Genomic DNA, 17,330 nt, shown 5'->3' with positions numbered 1-17,330 from the left:
AAATTACAGGATACATAAATCAGCTTAAGGCATTTCCAAAGGTGAAGCTATCGAAAGCTTTCTTAAATTATGACAAAAAGCCAGAGGGATGGGATGTCATTCAGGGGGACCTGGACAGGCTGGAGAGGTGGGCCCAGTTGAACCTCATGAGGTTCAACAAAAGCAAGTGCAGGATTCTGCACCTGAGAAGAAACAATCCTCAGTATAAATACAGACTGGGGGATGAGGTATTAGAAAGCAGCCCTGAGGAAAGGAACTTGGGGGTGCTGATGGACGAGAAGCTGGACATGAGCAGGCAATGTGCTCTCGCAGCCCAGAAGGCCAATCACATCCTGGGCTGCATCAAAAGAAGTGTTGCCAGCAGATCCAGAGAGGTGATTCTGCCACTTTACTCTGCTCTGGTGAGACCTCACCTGGAGTACTGTGTGCAGGTCTGGAGCCCTCAATATAGAAAGGACATGGACCTGATGGAGCCGGTCCAGAGGAGGGCCACCAAAATGATCAGGGGGCTGGAGCACCTCTCCTGTGAGGACAGACTGAGGGAGCTGGGGTTGTTCAGCTTGGAGAAAAGGAGGCTCCGGGGAGACCTCATAGCGGCCTTCCAGTACCTGAGGGGGGCTACAGGAAGGCTGAGGAGGGTCTGTTTACAAAGGCCTGCAGCGACAGGACGAGGGGCAATGGTTTTAAGTTGGAGAGGGGGAGATTTAGATTGGATATTAGGAACAAGTTCTTACTCTGAGGGTGGTGGAACACTGGAACAGGTTGCCCAGGGAGGTGGTTGAGGCCCCTTCCCTTGAGATATTCAAGGTGAAGCTTGACGAGGCCCTGGGCAACCTGGTCTAGTTGGGGGTGTCCCTGCTGACTGCGGGGAGGTCGGACTAGATGACCTTTGGAGGTCCCTTCCGGCCTGGACCAATCTATGAATCTATGAAAAAGAGAAGTCTGTGAACAAGCCTATACATTCCATAAGAGAAAACTGCTCCTATGGCAGAGTAAAGCACCATCATGTAACAGAACAAAACTTGCAAAAAGGTGTGAAAGTTGTGTCTGAATTGTTGTCAAATCCCCAGATTTATAGGTTAGAGCATGAGTTCACTGTAAGTGCTGCTGCTTCTTACTCCAAATCGCCTTAAAACCTTTAGTGTCTAATATCACAAGGAACTGGAAAAGTGATAGTTTTACCACTTCTTCCTTATTGTCCTGGTTTTTTTTCTTTTAAATGTACCACTGACACTTTCAAAATAAAATACTTGTAAGTTCCCCTTACCTGTGTTGCTAAAACTGTGTATTAAAGGATTTTAAATTTTTTTTTTTTTTCCCCCTCTCAAAAGCCATTTATACTTAGTATTTTGCTCAGCTTAGGCAATGAACTAGACCGCTCAACTGAATTTTTTGGTTCTCCTATACCATCACAACACTGTTGTGGTTGTGTTTCTAATGCTGCAAGGAAACGTTCAAACAACAAAAAGGTCAATTTTCAGATCTTTCCATTATCTTTACTTCTAGGAGGTTTTCAAGGCCAATCAAATAAAACCCAAGCTTGTCATTGCAAGTTTTCTGCCTTTACTTCAAACAAAGCACTGCAATGCAGGCATTTAATGGAGCACAAACCTATTGTGTTCCAATTCCACAGCCCCTCAAAAGCAGAAGTAGCAAAGTTAAACCCAAATACAAAACCTGACTTTTAGATTTAGTTCTAGCTATTAAGAAATGTCTCACTCCACAAATTATAACATGTCCTTTTCTAGTTCTACAGAGAACTTCCAAAAAAGTAAATCACACTACCAGCTCACAGAAAACTGTCTTCAGGATATCATCATGCTTAAAGGAGAAAGGCATGTAACACACACCCTTCCTAAATCACCTCTCACACTGTGGTGCCCGCAAAAATATGCTGTTTGACACATCTTTCTAACTAATGGAAACATGAACACACACACACACACACACACACACACCCACCCACCCACCCACCCTGCAAAAAATCCCGATGTTGTAAATGGACTCTGAGAAAAAAGGCATGTAATAATTCATTGGAAGGTTCATTCATTCATTCACTGTGAGGCACAGAAAGCAGCTCTTTGCTTCACACTGTTGCCACTTCAGTAAGTTACAGCAGTTGTATGAAAAAAAAAATTGCTCTTTTAAATGACTGGGACTGGACTTTAAGTTGCCGCTTCTTTATGATTTGATTATATCACCTGGGAACTCAGTTTAACTTTATTTCCGTTCTTCATCCTATTGGCATGCTACAGCTTCATGGTTTCAGAGTAAAGGCTCAACCCCGAGCCCACCAGCTTAGTGTCTACATGGCAGATGTCCCAGGAACAATTCTCCAAACCAACTCTCTGAATTTCTTGTGACAAGCTCTAGAGCAAACCAATGTAACACTGTTGTTCTATTCACAACAGCTCAAGCAAAAAAAAGAAAACTATATCCACATAAGGCTGCCTACTGGGTTTCTTTAAAGAAGTTTAATCATCCAACTTACTAACTACGAGCTGGTTGCTGAAGTCAACACCTATATTGTAATGGAAATTTGTGTGATCTTTGGGTATGATCTTAAAAAAAAAAAAAAAGATAAAAATCAGACTCTGGCAGTTCAAAGACATCTCCTCCAGCTAAATGCTTCTCTCTATCAAATCGGTTACAGGACCAAAATTAGCTTAAGGTGCACAGTGCACACATTGAATTGGTGTCACATTCTCCTACTGCATTTACATTCAGGTTTTTTTAGGGACTTCCCATTCTAGCTCTGCTTTGAAGCATGGTCACAAAACATGGTGCTCTGCCTGCAAATCAGAACTTGAGCGCTGAAATAAAGCTGGAATGCTAACAGCCAGATTTATCCTTCACGCAGCATACCTGGGGAAACAGCTCCCCCAGACTACCTTGCTGGCAGCTTCCACCTAAAGAAAACACTCAAGTTCCTCAAACATTAAATCACAGGTTTAGCTAACTTTTTTGACCTTAGATTAGATCTTAACCTGAAAATATACATGCTGGCTAGTGTCCAGAAAATAGGTATTTCTAGGGATTCAAATCCAAATAAATTTTTTTGTGAATAGAAAAGTCATTTTATCAATTAAATTGCTTCAAGAACTTGAAAGAGATAATGAACTTTACAACTGCTATACATGTAAGATTCAATTATATTCTTCACAAATTAGAATCTATTTTAACAGTGGAAAATACACATCCCTGGCAATTAAGGTATTTACATCTAAGCAAACTTAAATAACTTGTGCTTCTTTTGACACTTCACAGCGATTAGTTTTATCCATAAAGCTGAAACCCTTTGGGTGTCTGCAAGGCTTCTCACTGACTACTCAGTATTTAAAGACACAATCACACTTTCCAAGCATAACTTATTCCAGGCATGCTGTATAGGTATGTGAACTTAAGAACAAGACCTACATCCCCTGTTCACTTATCTGGGGCCATCAGTTTTGCTTCCAAGCTCTCGGAAGAGCTTCTTGCACCATACCTAGCAGTAGCATCTGCCCACAAAACATCATGGCAGCTCTGACCCTTAGCTGGCATTTCTGGACCACTAGGACACGGGGAAACAATCCCCATCCACCATAGCGATGGTCAGGTGGTTTGGCATGTAGTGAAATGCCTGGTGGTAAAAAAAGTCTGAAAAAGGATCAAGCTCTAGGGAACAGGAACAGTTCACAGAAGACACAAAGAATGCCACTGAAAACAACAAACCAACCAATCAAACAAACAAAAAAACCAACAACCCACAACACAACATGCGAAGGCACTCAGACAATGAAAACTATGCTTCAAAAAAACCCCTGAACTTTCCTTGTTGTCAGATGAAGTTTTGCATCCTTCTGTATTCTAGAGAAGAGTGGAAAGAAGCAGTGACAATGTACAGTATTTGAAATGTATTTTATGTGACTACAGATCAAGACAGTACCAATACATCTGTGCTTTCAGTTAGGGGATGACAGAAGCAGGACTTGCACAGATGGGTTCTTGAGAAGCAGGAGTGACTATAAAGTCAATAGGAAACCTCTTCTCTGCAGAAAGAAAAAAACAAAGACCAAACAAAAGCCCCTACAGGGATTAAGAGACCCTTACAAGAAAACAAAACCCAAAAATATCTTCAAAGGCCTTTTGATATTTAGTTCAAAGACTGTGGTTTAGGTTTTGTCTACACAAAGTATGACAAACAGCCCCTTGGAACAACCATCTACAACAAGGTTATGTACTATGACTGAAATATCCAGTTGTGATAACTCCTTATTAAATTGCATCCAAATAAAGGTATATTCTGAACGAAGAATACCTCCACAAAGACTATATCCACTTAACTAAATTAAGTCAGCCATTTGAGAAAGACTATGAAGCACAAATTGCATTTACAACAGCCATCCAAAAAAGCACCCCTAACATGAATAGTTAAAATTTAAGAAAAAGGAATTAACAGATGTTCATCACAGAAGAGGGATGACTGAGGTCAGTCATGGCTGCATTTTTATACACTAGATAAGAAAACCTTTGCTATAAAAGTCAAATAATCTTACAATCTACAAGTTTTGTTCTACAAGAGATTGCAATGAAATGGACTTTAAAAGGTTATTTAAGTCTGTATTACTCAACCATTTGAAAATATGAGAAAACCAAGTCTGACATGAGTATAGAAGTCAGGCATGGCCAAATTCTCTATTGGTGCTCAGGTAGGTCAGGTGGGTGCTAACATGACCCATCAGAAAGATGCTTCTAAGCCCTGCTTAGAGTGAAGCAAACAAACCCAAAGTATCCAGCCAGCAGGATTTAACCCCAGCTGGCAACCAAGCCCCACGCAGCCGCTCGCTCACTCCCCCCTGCTGGGATGGGGAGAGAATCAAAAGGGAAAACTCATGGGTTGAGATGAAGACAATTTAATAACTAAAGCAAAAGCCATGCAAGTGAAGCAAAGTGAGGAATGCATTCACTGCTTCCCACCAGCAGGATGGTGTTCAGCCATCTCCAGGAAAGCAGGGCTCCATCATGCATAACAGTTACTTGGGAAGACAAGCAGCATCACTCCAAACATTCCCCCCCACCCCCTTCCTCCTTCCGCCCCAGCTTTATATACTGAGCATGATGTCATATGGTATGGAATATCCCTTTGGTCAGCTGGGGTCAGCTGCCTCCCTTCCCAGCTCCTTCTGCACCCCCAGCCCACTCGCTGGTGGGGCAGAGTGAGGAGCAGAAAAGGCCTTGACTCAGTGCAAGCCCCGCTCAGCAACAGCTAAAACATCCCTGCGTTACCAATGCTGTTTCCAGCACAAATCCGAAACGTAGCCTTATACTAGCTACTATGAAGAAAATTAACTCTATCCCAGTCAAAACCAGCATACCATACAAACTCTACACGTGGTAAGATGATACCAATTCAGCTAAGACAATATTTGAACTTTCTGGAGTTATTTGGAAAAGATCTTTAGTGCAAAACGGGTACAGAACAACTTGGCTACTGAACCCATGGCGCTGCACAGCCAGAAACACGACGTATCAGAGGAAGAGGTGGAAGATAAGCGAGAAGCAGCGTAGCCCTGGAAGCTCGTAGCTGCGCCACCCAGGTAGGGCATTTCAGGTCTGCGGCAAGTAATTAGGGCCCAAGGTCACTGTACCTTCTTGGTACACTGATGTGAGCTATATCCTTTCCAGTGTAGCTGAAGATTGACCTTAGCCTGTTTTATGTGACAAGTGAAAGTGAGAGCTACGGTTGGGGGTGCAGTGGCAGAACGGCTTGTTGATGCTGGAAGAGGTATTTGGGTGATCGTCACCCCTATATACAACTTACTGAGTTACAGGATTTTACCGCGTTTACACTGGGGACACTTCTACAAAGCACCTCTAAGATGCCCATTACTTACAGTAACACATATTATTTGCAAATACTGTGGAAAGAGGCCACGATTTGAACGACTGCTTTACCTAAACTTTTATGAAGTTTAACCAATGGAGTGGTTAAAAGCAAAGGTTGCCAATAACCTGTATGAAAAACAACACTGTTGACAACAAGGAGATGAACCAGTACTTGGGAGCAAAGGGAATCCTCCATCAGACACACCTCACTGGGATGAGGCATCACTAACGGCACTTACAAGGTATTGCTGGCAGCTCTGACTAGCAGCTATATTCAACAAGGATGCTTTAGTAGCTTTCAAAGCTATCACAAAAAGAATGCACACCACAAACAAAAGTGGAAATGAAAACCAACCCAAAAGGCCGTGTGGTTAAAAGATAAGCTTACTTGAACACAAGAGGAAACCTTAGAAGAATCAATCTTTATTAGTCAACAAAAAGGGTACCCAATAACAGCAGGTAAAGTGAAAAACACTTGTGAGTACCAAAAAAAATATAATAATCTAATAGTCAAGTACAATCTTACTATTTTGGTTAAACACGAGCTTCAAATTGCCACAGGAAAGTAGCCTTAGAGAGACTCCAGGCCCCTTATTAAAAACGCGTAAGTGAAGCAAACACAGGTTAAGAAAATGTTTAAGACCTAAAGTGACAATATTGGGAAATATCTGCTCTTATAAGATGAGAGGGATAAACTTTTGCAAGTCATGACTGAAGACTGATCTTGTACCACTTCTAATGCCTCTGTATTCTAGTTCATCCATCATCTCTTATATGCCTAATGAACAATAAGAGGACTAGAGTGAGAAAAAAAAAAAAAGTTAAGAGATCAGTCAGTAGTAAGAAAACTAATGAGAGCACATGCGAGCAACTGAATTCTTATGGAAGCTGCACATTATCAGCAGAGATGCTGTAAGTGACCAGGTCCACATTCATTTGAAAAACAAGGTCAAGTGTAAGCACTAGAACCGAGCACAGTCTAAATGGCTCAGAGAAAATACAATGTTTAAAAAAGGTAACAGCAGATTTCTTTACCGTCAAAACTTTCTGTGTGCTCTGCATCCAAGATTATCATAACAAAGATGACAACATGCCTTATGTTTACTGTTTACACATTTGTGAATAGGCAGCTGTACTACTTCACATACTGCTACAAGTTTGCTGTTCCTTAATGAAAGAAAAACATTTACCATTTCAACAATGAAAGTTGCAATGACTCTGGAAGGAGTTACTTTCCATTAATTTAAAAATTGGCTGAATTCTGTACAGTTGTGGTGTTCCCTTAGAGCAATGATGACTTGGTGTTTGTAACAGGACTACATGACTGCGAATCAAAACTTGGAAGATAACGAACCTAGATTGAGTGAAGATTGCTTACCAGGAATGCCGGGCCAGAAGTTTCCAATGCTTTTCCATGGACAGAATTACAGGAGAACACAGTCACACCCCAAGCACAAGATTTTAATAAATACATGTACACATATATAGGCTGCTGAAAAGAGTATTTTGCAGACAGTAAGTACTAGTCAAAAGCAATAAGCAACAAATATGCATGTCTCTTCCTTCCATACCTCTAGGCTTCTAAATAAAGGATATACAGGCTGTCAGAGCCTGGAATAAACACTCACGTGAAGTGCTCCAGAAGTAAGTGCTCTTCTACATCCATGCAGAGTAAAATTAGTCACTCAAAATGACAAATACTTAAGATCCAACATGTAAGGCATATAGAGTTAAAAAGTATCTTTTAGGCTTCCTTGAAGTGTCCAGAAAGAATTAAATTCTGAAACAGATCTCATTTACAGTCTAGACAGAAAGTCAGCTACTCCTATGGGGCAACTGCATGGCAGCTTATTATAGCTATCAGCTTAATTACAAAACATTCCAAGCAACAGTAATACATTTAATTGGTAAAAGCAAATTAAGCTCTTGTTACTTTAGCGAACAAGGTTCAGTCCCTATTTTGATAGCCTTTCCCACTTGCAGCTCATGGTCCATCCAACCCAGGCCTGGTACGTGCCACTCACTGCCACTCAGGGGGAGGAGGGAGAGAAATCAGGAACGTTGAGTCCAGGGAGAAGGGAGGGGTGGGGGGAAGGCGTTAAGAATTGTTTTTCTTTCTCATTACCCTACTCTGATTTGATTGGCAATAAATTAAACTAATTTCCCCAAGTTGAGTCTGTTTTGCCCATGACAGTAATTGCTGAATGGTCTCTCTCTGCCCTTATCTCGACCCACGAGCCTTGTGTTCTATTTTCTCTCCCCTGTCCAGCTGAGGAGGGCAGTGATAGAGCAGCTTTGGTGGGCGTTCAGCCAGGGTTAACCCACCACAGTCAACAGTGTGACATGAATGAGGAACTGAAGTGCATGGACCCTCCTACTTGGAGGGTTCTGTTCACCATGAGTGAACAGAACCCTCACCGTCACAGAGGGTCAAAACTGCCAGGACTTCGTGGTGCGGACACAAGAGTACGCCATCATACAGCATGAACAGCGAGCTTCAAGGAGCCTGCTGATAACCCCTCACTTGCAGCTCTCTAGCAACAAGGATTTTGACTCCAAGTGCTTCCCTTTTCCAGTAATACCGAGTCACTAGCAGAAAACGTCATTATTAAAAGCGTCATTGCTGTACTGGGCATGCAAACAAAGAGGCTCCCTAGATAACATCGCATTGATGAATCTCTCTGAAGTCTTACGATCCAAAGAATTAGTGAGACTGCTGTCATTTATCAGCAAGGCGCACGCACACCACGCCATATGCCCGTGCCCAGACTCTGAAGGAATGGCATATAATAACCCGCACACAGGAGGAATTACACTGTCGGGGGATTTGGAGAAGCTTAAGAATATGCAATAAAGTACACAGCAAGGAAAAAAAACCTAACTGATGTAAGAGCACTTATCTTGTTACGTGGGTTAGACATAAACTGCACAACTGGAAGCCCAGCCTTAAGATCCTGGAGCACTTGTAAAATTCCCAGTTCACAATGGAAGCTCAGTACTGGATCCAGGATGTAGCAAGCCTCTGCAATTCACGCACTGGGAACAATTCCTATCTAGAAATATTAATTATACTAGAAATTAGCACAATACTCAGTTTTTCAATAACAGCTTTTAAGATTTTGAAACTGAATTATTTTATAATCTTCTGTGACTTAAGAAGAAATATCCTATGATGTACACAGAGGAAAATAGTCTAGAGGGAGGGGAGGCTGGATTAACTGTCAACAGATGAATCTTTGCCTACCAAATTACTTTGTTTCTGCATTTTTATAGGCACTAAACCAGTAACCAATTTTCTCTCCACCCCAAATTTCCAACTGCAGCAAGAGAGAACTGGGACACTGGAGCTAACACTCAGACTAATGAGTTGTGACAGATATGACCCTGAGACACCAGAACTTTTTACTCACAGACAGCTGCCTAAGCTAGGGTCCTACTGTTTAGGAAGGTCTGCACATATATTCCACCCCCACCCCCCCAAGCTCTTTATTTCCACATGACTTTTGTCACCAACATTAGTTTGTACGGATCGGCATCTACTGCAATAGGATCACCAAGTAAGCTTCTGAACGGATCCATGTTTTTTCTCAGAGTCTGAACATTATATACGGACAGTACTGCACACAGACAGATGCTACAATTGTGGATATAGCAGAAATATTAAAAAAAAAAAAGAAGAAGAAAAACACACAAGATCAATTCTCATTTTTCTTTTAATTGCTAGTAAGAGTGTTTGGTAACTCCCGTAAAAAGCTTGATGTTGCAAACTATCAGATATTTTAGTGCAATTGTTGCTGAAAGTGCTCTCACTAAGTGTCTTTCATTGATTAGGAAATGACAGTATCATCCAGAGAGAAGATAAGTGATGTTTGCTCATATTACCCAACAAGATAAAAGAAGCTACTTGTTTAAGTATTGTTCAAAGATGCTGGAGTTCCTAAGATTTGGAAAAAAAGCATACAGGAAGAGAGACAATTTGAACAGTCCTAACAAAACAAAGTACACCATTCCAACTGTTTTTAATATAATAGAAAATGCTCCTACCTGCCACAGAAAGCCTCATCCAAATTTACTTTTAAACTGGAAAAAAAAAACCCACCTCAGCCTTTACTTGACCTCTAAGATTTCTACCATTCCTGAAATGCTTCCAAGTCGTCTTTCCTACGAAGCAGGAAACAAACCAGAAGCAAACTAGTGATCTGTCACTGCAGTGCTCCTCACTACCACTGACCCTACAGCAGATGCAGTGAACTTAGGAAAAGTAGTGTGCAAATTAGATTTAAAACAGATAGTGTTTAAACCCAGGCCTACAGTAATTAATGTGATTAATCTCAGACATGGAAGAAAAGCATTTGAATAAGTTTGGTAACAAGCACTTAAACATAGTTCTTAAAGAGTACTGTAGCTAGATGAAGTCCTCAATGAAAGCTGTTTTATGAGCCTTCAGTAGCAGCGTGAGGATGCTCTGACTGAGCTGCTCTAAGATGCATCAGCATCTTCCAGTCTTCCAACACACCTTCCCACAAACAGCGACAATAAACGTTAAGAATTTCTTTACAAAAAGACTGTCTTTATGTAGAAGTATACAATGATAATAATGTCACAGAGGAGCTGGGAAAGGTACGACAGCACAAGTCAGCAATCAGAGCACGCACTGAGGCTCGTACTTTGGTAATTCGCCGGTAACAAGACCTGGCCATAACATCATATTTGCTTTTTTTCAACTATTCTATCTAGAAGTACCCTCCTCCCCGAAACCCACCTGAGCGATCAAATCTTTAAAAGACTATAACATCATAAATGCTTTATGATGATACCCAGGACTGTTACTGGAGTTTTGTTTAGGGCACCAACAACCTCTTTGACATTGCAACGCAGCTCCTGAAGAAATGAAAAGTTAGTTTTTCTGCCGAGGCAATGCAGGGCACATCTGTATGACCAGACCCGGGGAGCCACACATTGGCTCTGCCCGGTGCGTAGAAACCCCGTGCGTACATCAACGCAGCGCTGCGCCGGGGGGGACCTGGGTCTGGGCACACTCATGTCCTGAGGCACGTCCGCCGGTGACCACCGGACCGGAGTGCGGCCAGCGCGATGGAACCTGGCCATTGCTATCCGGCAACACGATTTTCACGGAAAGAAGGGAGGGCTGTGGAAGTGCAACTCCCTGCTCTGAATCACCTCGTCTACCAAATTTGACACCGCAATGACCAGGAAACTAAGCAGAGGACTCGAAAATACGGATGCTTGAGCCAGGCGGGGTTCCTCCTCGGAGGGCTCTGCATCGCAACCAGGTACAAAGCTGCAGGCAGCCGGCAGGGTTCGCCGCCCGAGGTGACCAACGCGGGAGAAACGAAACACGGGAAGAGAAGAGGAAAAAAAAAAAAAAAAAAAAGCACCCACTCCGCTCCTCGTTTCCCCCCCGCCCACCGGGGCCACACGTGCGCCCGCTCCCCTCCCCGGGGGACGGCGGGCAGCCCGCCGGATGGGCACGCAGCCCCCGCCTGCCGCCACGGTAGCCCCCCCGAGCCCTGCCCTGCCCGACGGGGCGCCCCCCCCGCCCGCTTTCACTTTCTTTTCTCGCCCGGCCGCCGCCGGCAGCGCGGCCCCGGGCACCCGGCGTGGGGAGCAGGCTCGGCTGCCCCCTCCCCAGGACGGGGCTGGGGCAGGCAGCCCTCTGCCCAGGCCTCTCCGCCGCCCCCCTCCTACCCCCCGCGCCACCCCGAGGCCGGGCACCCTCCCTGCCGCCTCGGGGGGGCCCTCCCGGCCGCCGGCAGGGGACAGCGAGCCAGTGGCGGCGGGAAGGGCCTGGCTCGGCGCCCCACGTACGGAGCGCCCCGGCGGGTCTGGTGTGACGGCGGCGGCAGGGCGCCCGCAGAGGTGACCCCCTCCCGCCCGCCGTGCCCGCGCCCACCTTGTAGGAGTCGGTGGCGAGGAGGATGTTGAACTCGGCCCCAGCCGCAGCGCACTCCATGTCGCTGGGACCGGAGAGGCGCCGCCGCCCGCACGGACAGGACTGGGCCGGGCTGGGCTGGGCTCCGCCGCCACCGCCAGGCGCTCGGTGCTGGGGGGAGAGAGGAGAAAGGGGGGAACGGGGACGGGGCGGGGAGAAAGGGGATTACGGCTGAAGGGGGCGGGGACCTCGCGCGGCTTCCCGCACAGCTGATTGGCCGCCCGTCTCCGCCGCCGAAGGAGGGGCCGTGAGGTCACCGCGCGAGTAGGGCGGGGCTAAGGGCCCAGGCAGGCTCTGATTGGCCCCGCTGCACGGTCTGTGCAGGGGAAGGGAGGAGGTGGCCGTGACGCCACGGGGGGCGGGGCAGGCCCCCGTGCTGCACCTTCTCTTTGACTGGATCCCGGGCGGGCCGGCTGAGTGACGTCACCGCGCGGCCGGTGCGCGCTCTCTCCCTATTGGCCAGGCGCGCGGCGGCGGGGCAGCAGGGATCCTCGGCCGAGCCGGCTGGGGGCTGAGGGGGGCGGCCTGCGCATGCGCGGTTGGGGGGGGCGGTTTCGGTTCTCGACGGTTTTCAGAGACGTTACGGGAAAGGGCGGGCGGCAGCCTCGGTTCCGCGGAGGCTGGGCCCGGCCGTGAGGGAGGGCTCAGCTTCCCGCCTACCCCCTCGGGCTGTGAGGAAGCGGGGGGGCCTGCAGCCGCACCGGGGGTAGGGCTGGCTGGGAGGGCGTGCGGCCTGGCCGGTATGCCCCGTGAGGAGAAGCGTCCTCTCTGGGGGAGGGGGGTGGGTCAGAGGACGGGTTCCCCAAGAGGGATACGGGTGCCGCCTGCCACCGCGCTGCTGCCAGGAGAGGACAACTGCAGCGGCTATTGAGTACACCGGGTGTGGGTCCGGGCCATTGGGCGTGTGTGAGGAGGAGGAGGAAGAAGAGGGGCATAGAGTCCTTATGGTTGAAAGAGACCTTTAAGATCATCAAGTCGAATCATTAACCTAGCACTGCCAAGTTACTGCTGAAGCATGTCCTTCAGCAGTACGTGGAATCATGGAATGGTTAGAGTTGGAAAGGACCTTAAAGATAATCTGGTTCCAACCCCCTGCCATGGGCAGGGACACCTCCCACTAGATCAGGTTGCTCAAAGCCCCATCCGGCCTGGTCTTGAACACTCCAGGGATGGGGCATCCACAACTTTTCTGAGCAACCTGTTCCAGTGCCTCAACACCCTCACAGGAAAGAATTTCTTCCTGATACCTAATAAAAATCTCCCCTCTTCCAATTTAAAACCATTACCCTGTGTCCTATTGCCGCACTCCATGATAAAGAGTCCCTCCCCATCTTGCCTGTGGGCCCCCTTCAGGTACTGGAAGGCTGCTATAAGGTCTCCCTGAAGCCTTCTCCAGGCTGAACAACCCCAACTCTCTCAGCCTGTCATCATAGCAGAGGTGTTCCATCCCTCTGATCATCTTTGTGGCCCTCCTCTGGACCCACTTGAACAGATCCCTGTCTTTCCTGTGCTGGGCGCTCCAGAGCTGGACACAGTACTCTAGGTGGGGTCTCACCAGTGCAGAGTAGACAGGCAGAATCATCTCCCTCAACCTGCTGGCCACGCTTCTTTTGATGCAGCCCAGTTTATGGTTGGCTTTCTGGGCTGCAAGGGCACATTGCCAGGTCATGTTGAGTTTGTCATCAACCAACACTCTACACATCTTTTAAATACCTCCAGGTATGGTGACTCTGCCACTTCCCTGGGAAGTCTGTTCCAGTGCTTGACAGCCCTTTTGCTGAAGAAATTTTTCCTAATATCCATTCTGAACCTCTTTTGACACAACTTGAGGCCATTTCCTCTTGTCCTATTGCCTATTAATTGTGAAAAGAGACTGGCCCCTGCCTTGCTACAACCTCGTTTCAGGTCATTGTAGAGAGCCATAAGGTCTCCCCTGATGCCTATGCTTGGAGTCAGTTTGGGGAAAGAGACGGGGAAACAAGGTGGAGAACTTGGGGAAAGTGGAAAGCGTGTGAGTGCTTGAAAAAGAGCTGCAGCCGCTGTATGGAGGGCAATGACCAAACAGCGAAGTATAGGCTATTCCAGTCAGGCCTCCCATTATCAAGATGCTGGGATTGCCATATGGGAAAGGACTACCTGGCCTTCCAGAGCACCAAAATCGCTGTCTCTGCCTTTGTTGTTCAGAAGCAGTTGCTCCAGTGGAAGAATAAGATACCTTTTTATAGAGCAATACTTCCCTAGCCCTCTTTTAAGTAGGTGTTGATCTGAAATTACATGTAAAGATACAAATGCCTTCCAAAAGCTTTCTTTTATACTCGTTATAATTGTAATTGGTCTTTTAATCTGTGTAAATCATATTTAGCTATTGTTTGAAAGCTGTTGTTTGAATTGTTCTGTGACAATAGGAAACATTGCTTCTTTTGGAGGAAATAGAAAATATGGTTTCTGGCGCAATCATGGCTCCTTCATGATGGGAAGATGGTCTTCTTGCTCTCTACTAATCAGATGTTTGGAAAAATAATAGCATTAAATATTGACCATACTACTGATCAATACTGCATTAAGAAAGCTGCTTAATTAGCCTTTTCTGTAAAACCATTGGTGAATTAACAGTTAGGTTGGCATTTGATCGTCTACAAATCCAAACCCCAAATTGTTTAACTAGTAACTGTTTATTAAGATGCTTTGGAAAAGACGGGTTTCACCAGTCAGATTTTCATAGAAATATGAATATCCAATAAATTGCAAAGAATAAGATCAGGAATGGGATCCAGATATTCTGGTCCCGGTTGATCCATAATTACACTCTGAGCCTCATTCTTTCAATTACCATTGTGTGCCCTATTGACTTCAGTGTGCTCTTGCTTTATGCCATTTCATGTGAGAGATGCACCAGGTCTTTCGTTTAATTGTGACTGCTTACTATTAAACCATGTACTTACTGTTTAAAAAAAAAAAGGGTAAACACTGACAGCTACTGACAATAATCAAGCTATATGAAATTACTTTCATTAGTTTTCTCAGGAGGGAAAAAGTTCCCATGGAGCAGGAAAAAGTCAGTGAAGCAGTTGGAAACGTTAAGAGAATATGTGTATCAGGAGTTTCCTGTACTCTTCCCTCTGCCAGATTGTCTATGTGCTCTTTGGCAACAAAATCTGGTAGTAGCAATGGTAATTGCTATTATTGCTGTTTTCCTCCATGAACTTGCCACAAACTCTTCTCCTTGTCTCAGATTTTCTTCTTGCTCTTGTTCAGTCCCATGGACCTGAAGTTAATCTTCTAACCGTTACTTCCCCTTCACAATGAAAAAAAGTTGAAATTTCCATTTTCTTTCTTGAGGATCTCTGTAACTCTTCCCCTTCCATCTCTTGGCCTTGTTTCTTGCTGCATAGCCAACCCAGTCTGCTCACTTCCATTAGCTAGTCTAGAAAGATGCTCTATCTTTTTCCACATCCTCCTGAAATATAAAATGATTTTTCTGAAGTTGTCTGGACTTGACTCCTCCTTAATTCCTTCTGAGGATTCCTTTCGTGGAGTGTCCCATCATTGTGACAACAAGATTTTGGGATAATTTGAAATTATCTTTATATAGAAATCTCCCTCGTTTTGTCCCAAAACTTTCTTCCATGATGTTGTTTACATCAGAATTTCCCCCCTTACCACATCCTTAATCTGTGTATTTTTCATGGTGAAATTTCTCTGCCACAAAGGACAAATCTTAATTTTTGTTTGTAAAGTCTATTTTAATATGAGGAAGATTAGTAAAAAGAAAAAAGAATAATTTTATCAGATCAGTATTTTATCTTAACTGTTGCAAGAAATTAGAAAAGTCAGACAGATACTACAGGGCTGCTTGTTTTTCTTTAAAAAATTATGTTCCTCTCTACAGAATCCTGCTGATATATCTTCAAGCCTTCAGTAGAATAATTAATGATGATTTGCTCATACATAATTTTTGTTAGCATCTTCCTCCTCCTCCTGCTGGCTCTTTCTTGTACCTTAGGATGTGCCAGAACTTGAATAATGGCTTAATTTAGCTCATATGAACATATCTAAAGCCGTATCTGCAATGAAATATTGTAAAGTTAGGAGACTTCAGAGTATTAATAGAAAATGGTATTATGCTAAACAGAACTATATTAAATCACGGTTTTCTGGTGAAGAGAACATATTTTAAGTTTGGAAAAAATTAAATACATCTCTTGCAGCAGTAGATGGTGGGAGTATAGTTACAACGGCAAAAGAGGAATAGTCCTAGGAACCTCAAACACTCCATTCCTGTGCTCTGTTTGTCATCTATTATCTGTGAAACTGACTTTGGACTGTTCATCTGTCTTATTGAAACCAGGATTTGTAATGTATGTGGGGCTTAACTTCTGTCTTCAGGTGGAACCACACCAAGAAATCATGTTCTTCAATCTAAATGTGAGTTCAGCTAAATTGTTTCTGATACTGTTTAGCATAGTGATAGACCCAGGGTTCTTCAGTAATTATCTTCTAACATTTTCCTTTGGCATGTGAGCGATTTTTAGAGGAACTCATGTTAGATATTTTTAATAAACAAAGCTCTAATGGTAGCTTTAATAAATTCATATAAATCCAGGGACATGTTTTATTGCCCTGGGATTTCTGATAATAAATGATATTCTGCGTAGCAGAAGTGTCCAGTCAGCATTTTACATATATAAATTCTATAATGTAGTCTGCTCTTGTATTTGGAGGAAAGCTATCCTGCAAATATGTCCTCAGGTTGATGTCTGAGGAAGTGTACAAGGACAGACAAATTAAGATGGATAATACATTATATCCCTTCTTCGATCACTGTTGCAAAACTTGAAATTTATTTCATCTAGCCGTGAGAGTCCCATCGCAGTTGCATAGATCTATGTGACTGAAATTTCTGCACACACCATGGTAATGCAGAGTGTGATTTTTTTTTCCCTCGTGAAGAGTTTCTGCTTCTTTTGCTTGTTGATTCTGAGCCCGAACCAATCCCCTGTGCTCCCTTTACCTGGATGATAGTTTCAAGGCATATTGACAGATTGAATGTCAACATTATCTCTTAATACTGTTATTTTTCTGTTCAAATATGCTGGTGAAAGAACAGAATTTTAGCTCTACTCCTTTGTGCTTTAGGTTTGGTGCAACTAGTACTTACGGCAGTGTTTGAGCCTGTAATGATTGGCAGCAAGTCCCTTGGTGCCTGATAGCCAGGCTGGTACTGCTGGAGTTTATCAGACGTCTGTGACTCTCCACCTCGGTGCATACAATTCTTTGCTGTGGAGCTATGAAGAAAACAGAATGGAGCCCACAGACATTTTTTTCAAGGCTAAGTCCCCTAAATCTCCTTTCATCCTTCCTAAAGCTTACCATCCTACACCATTCTGCAGCATCTTAGTGTTTCCTGTGTGTTCTTGTGGCATTCTTTCACCTTGGATACCTGGCTGAGACTCCAGGGTTAATCAGTGCATAATTGGTTAAGATCATCTAAGTAGATTTTAGTGGGCTC

General features: G+C 44.5%; 1 protein-coding gene across 1 annotated transcript in view; it reads right to left on the bottom strand.

Moving 5' to 3' along the window:
- Nucleotides 1-11,920, bottom strand: part of NAMPT (nicotinamide phosphoribosyltransferase) — a 32,673-nt gene extending 20,753 nt beyond the window's left edge. Inside the window, exon 1 of the mRNA XM_074163902.1 lies at nt 11,783-11,920. Coding sequence (XP_074020003.1) covers nt 11,783-11,842 — 60 coding nt within the window. The 5' untranslated portion in view covers nt 11,843-11,920. The remainder of the gene's footprint in view (nt 1-11,782) is intronic.
- Nucleotides 11,921-17,330: the final 5,410 nt, after the last annotated feature.

Source organism: Numenius arquata, chromosome 2, assembly GCF_964106895.1.
Source record: "Numenius arquata chromosome 2, bNumArq3.hap1.1, whole genome shotgun sequence".
In the NCBI taxonomy this organism is placed as follows: domain Eukaryota; kingdom Metazoa; phylum Chordata; class Aves; order Charadriiformes; family Scolopacidae; genus Numenius; species Numenius arquata.
The sequence above is the reverse complement of the archived record's forward strand: the minus strand, read 5'-3'. Positions and strand labels throughout refer to the sequence as shown.